Source organism: Mustela nigripes, chromosome X, assembly GCF_022355385.1.
Source record: "Mustela nigripes isolate SB6536 chromosome X, MUSNIG.SB6536, whole genome shotgun sequence".
Lineage (NCBI taxonomy): Eukaryota > Metazoa > Chordata > Mammalia > Carnivora > Mustelidae > Mustela > Mustela nigripes.
Window position 1 is genome coordinate 84954632 of NC_081575.1, and position 8065 is coordinate 84962696.

General features: G+C 33.8%; 1 protein-coding gene across 7 annotated transcripts in view; it reads right to left on the reverse strand.

Moving 5' to 3' along the window:
• Positions 1–8065, reverse strand: part of KDM6A (lysine demethylase 6A) — a 204290-nt gene that overhangs the window by 33038 nt on the left and 163187 nt on the right. For all 7 annotated transcript variants that reach the window (XM_059386257.1, XM_059386259.1, XM_059386256.1 and 4 more), the window contains 3 exons: positions 3465–3594; positions 1886–1991; positions 1132–1337 (listed from right to left, as the gene is read on the reverse strand). In XM_059386257.1, the coding sequence (XP_059242240.1) occupies positions 1132–1337; positions 1886–1991; positions 3465–3594 (442 nt within the window). The remainder of the gene's footprint in view (positions 1–1131; positions 1338–1885; positions 1992–3464; positions 3595–8065) is intronic.

Sequence of the window (8065 nt, forward strand, 5' to 3'; positions counted from 1 at the left end):
TGAAGGTTCAAAGGTTTGAACTAGAGATTCATTTGGACAATGAATTCACTATAACTCATTAAAGCTGCAGGACAATTCTCATTAGATGAATTTCTCTGTAGATACAGGGAATGATAGTGAGAAAGAAATACAAATATACAATGCACAGGTACAAATGTTGCCTTCACTGAAAATGTGAACTTGAGGCAGAATTTTAAATACATAAGAAAATCTAATGAATTACAAATTAAAGACCTGCAGGCCCATATTAAGTTTTAGCTGCAGGATATGTACAAAACAACTTAGTACTACAGACAAGTATTTGAGTAAAACCTTTAATAAACTCAATTTGTGGATGCTTTATGTTCACTTTGTGAGAGAATTCACAAAGTTCTCATTATAGTGCTAAAGGATTTTAGTAATGATCCACTGCTGAAATGCCGAGTCTTTTAATAATAATCTCTGATTATTTTTCTACTTTTTAAATTTCCCATATATTTTGAAATAATTTATGCCTCTCCCTCCGTTTTCTCTTTCAGACTGAGGCCATTAAGAATAATACTAATGTTTCCTGGAGGTTTTATCGATCAGATAATACTAACCTGGTAGAGGAGAAAAATGGGAAGGCACAAGACTAGGAATTTTGCAAGCATAAAGCAATCTTGAGACTTACTTGATCTTCTGGTATCAGTGGCTCTTAATCAGAGGCAATTTTACCCTCCCAAGGGATATCTGGCACGTTTGGAGACCTTTTTGACTATTACAACTGGGTTAGAAGGTAAGGGGTATGTGACAGGCATCTACTAGAGAGAGGTCAGGGATGCTACTAAACACCCTAATATATAAGACAGTCTCCCACAACAATGTATTATCCAAACCAAAATGTTAATAATGCCAAGACTGAGAAAGCCTGCTTTAAATAGAAACATCCCACGGATGAAGGAGACATCCCACTACACTTTAACAATATTTATCAACCCATAGGCCTGCTTAGACTTTACTAAGGGCGAACTGCATAGCACTTAGATAGTATTTCATGTAACTATAAAATAATGAGATGCTTACAAAAGAAATGCACCCTTTCAAAATAAAAGAACATAAAATAATAAAATATTCTAAAAATAAAACAATGTTCAAGGAGTAAACACTTACCCTCAATGATTCCTGAAAGGAAGAGGCCTGGTACTGTGCATATTTAGCAATTGTAGTATGAGATCGATTACTTTCACAATGCCAGATTTTCTTCGTTCCAGTAGGATCCCAGTTTTCATCTGCTGGCTGCAACAACTGTGTCCTCACTTCCACCATGTGTTCATTGTTAGCTTCCACCAAAGTTTTGGTAGAGAAAAGTCCCAGGTCTTCATAAATAAATGTAGTTAATAAATGAAAATTATATTTGGAATAACACATTAAGCAAAATGTTTTATGGCATTCTATCCAGTTCCCCTAAAAACCAACCAGGGCCTCTGCACAACCTGAATTTTATTCCAGGTTTACACAACCAGACAATGAAGCCTCAGACCTAATCATCATGCCACCAGCACAGGTGGAATCAAGAGGCCAGGCACTAGTTAGGAGGCTATAGTTTTATATTAGCAGTAGTGAATTTTATCTACATTTTGTATTAAAAATTCTTTCATCAGATAACCTATATCATAATTGTAATTATACAATTAGACCAAAATAAAAGCTAAACTTAAAAACCACTACTAAATTGCCAGGAACCAATACTGTCGTTGTATCTTTACATTATGGATTAAAGAAGTGATAAACACCACCCCGCCCCCAGCCAGAAAATATTAAAGAGAAAAGTGAAAAACTTAACAGAAATAAGTTTCTGCCAGTGCTTTAAGAGTCACAGATAGCAAAGGAAATATAAAACCTTATTTTCTTATTTAAAGCTTACCCAATTTAAGAGCTCCAGCAAGGCCACGTATTACTGTAACAGGGTTGTTTGGATTTGTACAAAATTGGTGTAATGGAGGAAAGAAAGCATCACGTTTATTTTCCAACTGTAAAATTAAAACATACGGTTAGATCTCTGGAAAACAGAAAATATTATGCCAAATTCATATTCATCATTTATGGCAATTTCAACAATGCACTGTGTAATTTCTGTTTTATATTTTATAGCATTTTGTCACTATGTCTTTGACCCTAGTTGTAATTAGATAGTTGTAATTAGATAGTAACTACATACATTATTTCTCTTGTCTACTGGATCTTGAACAAAATGTGTGGAAAGAAATAAAACTGAAACTTCAAATCAATTTAAATATTATTCAATTTTAAAAAGGAAGAAAAATCCTATCACATGTTACAATGTGGATGAACCCTGAAGACACCATGCTCAGTGAGAATAAGGCAGTCACAAAAAGAAAAACTCTGTATAATTTTACTTATATGATGTATCTAATGTAGCCAATTTATAGAACCATAAACTGCTGGTTACCCAGGGGCTAAGGAGACCAGGGAAAAGGGAGTTGCTATTTAATGGGTATAGAATTTCAGATTTGCAAGATGAAAAAGTGCTGGAGAAGTGTTTTACAACAGTGAGAATATTATTTAACACTACTGAACTGTATACTTAAAAATGGTTAAGATGGTAAAGTTTTACGATATATGGACTTTTTTCCTCACATAAAGAGTAGAAAGCCGCAAAAGTTCAGTGTTTTTAAAAATATCACCAAAAGTGAAAGCAAGGTGAAGAAGACCCATAAAAAAAATTCTTAATTTTGCATTTCCCTCTCTCAGACTTCAGTTTTAATATTTTATTACACATCTATCTCAGTGCTTCTCTTACATACTAAAGGATCAATAAATTATTGGTTGGAGAAAGGACTAATATGATAATATTTGGCATCTAGAGGTCAAAAAAACAGGGCCAAATCTCCAAAAACAAACTTTATAGCTTAAATTTTTTTTCACTTGGGGTAGAACTGGGAGGATGTAAGAGTTGCTTCGATTGAACTTTTATCAACTTCCTACATCAGATGTCTACATGTTCTCAAAGTAAAACTAACACTGGTTTTAAATAATCTTTTAACATTCTTTTAAAAAATGACATATCTATTATCTCAGTTTATGTTCTCAAATACCTTTTTTAAAGGTAATTAAAATATATATTTTTGTAGATGCATAAAGCAGAATGAATGTTAAGGTCCATACAACTAGTAGAATGCAGATTTGAAACCCAGCTAAGTCATACTTTTAGGTGGTTTTTGCCTAATACTGTCCCCAACTGGGGGCAGTAAGAAGTATTTCTCAGTATTCTAATGTAATCATGGTTAGTAACTGAGAAGGGAGGTTTTAAATGCTATTATGAAGTTTTTCTGAATACATCTCTTTTCCCCCCAAACATTCAAGCTACTGCCAATAACTTTAATGTTTCCTAAAGGGCATCCATATTAATTTAAAGCAAGATCTTATGAAAGACAGGTAAGTACAAACACTAGTTTATTTCTAGTCAGTCAATTCAGACTCACATAAATACTAGGTGTAGGTGGATTCAACTTGTCCTTTGGCAAGGGAGGGTATGGTGAAGATGGTGGTCTTGGAGGCGGGCATTTATCCAACAAAATGCTACTGTTTGATAAGCCATTTTTACCTAGATTCCTTAAAAAAAGAAGAAGGGAGAATAAATCAGCTGTGCATTTATTTAGAAAACAAAACAAAAAAAATCCTGAATTAAGTCCTAATTAGGTTATGGGGCAGCTACACAAATCCAGGAGATTTGGCTCTATGAGAAAAAAACTAGGAACAATTACTAATTTCAGCAAATACTTAGCTTCATGAAAAAATACAACACATGAATTATTGATGGTAGTCCTTATCTTGCTCATAACTGTCCAATTTATTTTCCTCACCTAAAGAACACCACATGAACTCCAATTTCCTCTCCACCACCTTCTACCATGACAGTCTTTCCACTAAACATTGTGACTTGACCAAAAAAGGTCTAAATTATAGTAAAAACAGAATGTCTTTCTTCCTATGTCTCACACCTCAGCAATTATAACCAGAATATCTTTGTGGTAATCCTCAAACCTGAGAAGATCTGTACCTTTTTTTCTTCTCTCAAAACTGTGAAGAATTATCTACATGAGTCCCTGACTAATAAAATTCAGCAAGACTCCAATCTACTAAATTTTATGGAAATTATACCAGTATTTTTAATGAGACATATAACTGCTATCTATTCTCTAATATGCTATATAACTATTACTTATTAGTAGTTGGGGGTTCTTTTCCTGTAATGGGTTAAACTATCATGTTTGTTAAGTTACAAATTCTTTAAATATGGCAGAATTATTTCCAAACTGTAATTCTTTTAGTGTTAAAAATTTTTTTTCTACTTCTCAAATATACCCAACTCAGAAAATCAGCAAGACATAATTTTGAGCTTTCAATTCATTCCAGATTAACTTCACCCAATTATTACAAGCTCAAAAATAATGCATTAAAATAGCAAGTACTTTAACACTACAATTTTAGTTAAGAACTTGAAAATTGTAATTATGGTGGGGAGTTAAACTTAGTAATTTTACTTACTGAAGAAGGATTAGCAATTTTACATCATAAATTACAGAATACAGGTTGAAACAAAATTAATTCCCCTTATCTTGCTATGTTTTTGACAAACTGAAAAAAGTCTTGAAATTCCACTACTACAAACTTTTGAGATGGTACACTAAACAGAATCATGGATGTCACTTTCTTAATTTTTAATTTATTCAACTGTTAACTCCCGAGTAAAAGCAGAAGCGTTCATGACTGGCCTCAAAGGAATGAATTAAGTTTAAAATAATTCATTTTCTAAAAAAAAGTATGTGAAATAGTTATTAAAGTGAAATTTTAAGTTCAACTAACAAGGCTAAAGGTTAAATAAATGAATATTCTATCACAACATTTCTCAACAAAGCATGACTGTCCTATACATTTAAAGAGAGGCATTTAAAAGCTTTTAAATTTAGGTAGAAAATCAGTACTAATTTATAAATTCCATGTAAGCAGAAAGTAGGTGGTTGACACTGGTAAAGAAACCTTTCAAGTATTATCATCGAATCAATGCAAAATAAACATTCACTTACAATATACATATAAATAATTAGTTTTCATGCTGAACTGTGTATCTGCCACTCTTTAACTTTGGTTTTTAAACAAAACAGGACTCTGAATACATAAAATTTGTTTTCTAGAGCAAGAGATGAATGTACAATATAGCAAATGATTACTATTTTAAGGAACTGGAAGATATGGACCACACATTAAAACTGTACCATTGAAGAACATTTCGTGCTAATTAAATATGGTACCAAAATTTAAGCTTCTACAACATTCTGCACACTGAAAGATGAGACTAGAAAACAATTTAATAGATTAGCAGAATTCTGCCTCCATCACTTGTAGAGTTCTGTAACAAAAGAAAAAAGGGAAATGGGAAAGTATAATAATGAAAAAACGCAGCTGCTTTTATTTTAAAATAGAAAAGAAAAAGGTGGGAGAAAAAAAGGTGGGACATGCCTAAGGGAACAGATATTGACTGAACCACCAAATGTTGTAATTGTAACTTTAAAAGCAGAAACATATAAACATAAAAGCAGAAAAGGTATTATAATCGCCTTTTTATGTATAGCACTGGTCAGTAACCAGTGACAGTAACACTAAGATGAACCAAACAAGACTCAAATTAAGAATAACCTACACTTTTAAAAAGTAACTATGTATGTGAAAATAAGAGGGTAGTCAAAATAAACCATGTAATCAAATTGTATCTTGCAGTTTCCTACTGTACTGAAAATATTGACTCCCTGCTTTTTTGAGGTCAAGTCTGAAACAAACAGGAATTTCCCTGGAGAAACTGATGTAGGTAGTTTTCTATATAGTGACTGTAAGCTTTTTCCATTGAAAATACACTCATCAGTCCTAATGCAAACGATAGAACTATGCATAATCTTCTGAACATGTAAGTGTCCAATACTGTTTATAGTACTTTCAAAGCCAAGGTAATGAAACTAATATAACAAGGCAAAGTGGAGAAAGGTGGTGAAGAAAGAAAATAGTATCCCATTTTAAATCCTTTTCTCTCATTTTGAAAATTTCCCCAAGCAATGCAGAGTAGGAAACAATTAGTCACTGCACAATCCTTTACAATACTGGCTTAAACTTATTTCAAATTTACCCATATCATTTGGTAGATAAATGAATTAGTACTCTGTAAGTAAACCAATCTACGCTTTAATTATCTTTGGTTATGAAGCTCCTAGACCAGAGACATTAAGTCTCTTGAGCCCAAGTCATTTACCTCTTCAAGTTCTGGAATCCTACCCAGCACAGGATATCGCCAATAGAACAGGAATGTTCTGTTGATGCCCATCATTTGCTATCTTGACTTTCCTCTAAAGATTTGTATCTCTAATTTGTCAGAGCATTTTTGGTCTCTTTATTAATGAACCAAGGCCTATAGTTACTGAAATAACCCAAGCAACCCCAGGGATCCGTGTGTGAGTGTGCGTGTGTGTGTGTGTATGCATATTATGCCTCTTAAATATGTATATATGAGGCATAATATCCATATAAATAATTAAGTCTCTGTAAAAAGGGAAAATTGACTTTTAAGAGCTAAAAGCTAAAAATAAAACTGTAAGAATGTACTTAAAAATTCTGAAATAAGTATCTATATATATCTGAAAGGTGACATTTAAGATTATAATCTTTAATATATTAGGAAACACAGTCACATCTAGGTATCCACAGCATAAGACTTTATTTATTTATTTATTTTTAAAGATTTTATTTATTTATTTTTCAGAGGGAGAGCGAGAGCAAGCACAGGCAGACAGAGTGGAAGGCAGAGTCAGAGGGAGAAGCAGGCTCCCCGTGGAGCAAGGAGCCCGATGTGGGACTCGATCCCAGGACGCCGGTATCATGACCTGAGCCGAAGGCAGCTGCTTAACCAACTGAGCCACCCAGGTGTCCCAGCATAAGACTTTATTAATGAAAATTTATGATAACTGCTATGATACACTGTTTATATCCTGTGTACTTCCATGGAACTCTTTTGACAGTATTTCTCCATAATACACTTAGATCCCATGTAGTATATGCTACTAGTTCTGGACCTCTAAATTTTCTCCCATTTTCTACCAACTGTCATGAGATTAGACAGAGTAGAACAAGGAGGAAGGCCTGCTCCAGCAGAGTGGGGACAGCATTATCTAGGAAACAGGACAGAGGCCCTAAGAGCTGAGTGGGGAGCAGGGAGAAGGTAGTACAAATTCGCAGTGAGCCAAGGCACTGTGTTTAAGTAGAACTCAGGATAACATTTGATCTGGACATTAAAGCACACCTACTTTCTTTTAGGTCCAGAATTAAAATGTTTGCCAGTGTAACATCTAGATAAAAAGACCAACGTAAAACACTTAAATCAAATTTTAGAAATTCAAGAATTATACTATATGCTTTAGAAGAATTTGGTCTGATTTAGAGACCATCCAATGTGGTTTGACATGAAAAATGAAAAATCTTCTAAGGTAAGATTAATTACAGCAGTTACCATGCTGTAGGTCACTGGGGAAAATGCTGACAACAATGTAGACCCAACAGACAACAAAAAGAAAATAGTAAAATATGGAAAGATATAATTTTTGTCTTTGACAGAGTAAAGGTAACAGCTGAATAGTGAAAAACGATGGACAGAAAATGAAAAGTAATGAAAAATAAAACACAGACTAAAAGGTATTTTAAACAAACTCAGTCTTTATTTTTTTTTTTTTAAGATTTTATTTATTTATTTGAGAGAGAGACAGTGAGAGACAGCATGAGAGGGGAGAAGGTCAGAGGGAGAAGCAGACTCCCCATGGAGCTGGGAGCCTGATGAGCGACTCTATCCCGGCACTCTGGGATCACGACCTGAGCTGAAGGCAGTCGCCCAACCGAGCCACAAGGCGCCCTCAAATAGTCTTTAAAGAAAGAGAACTATAGTGTATTTACAATAGTAAAGTTTCAGTATCACTTAATTATAACTCTTACATGCAAAAGTAATTCTCTACTACTACTCCATTGCTTCTACCCCATGCTCCTCCCA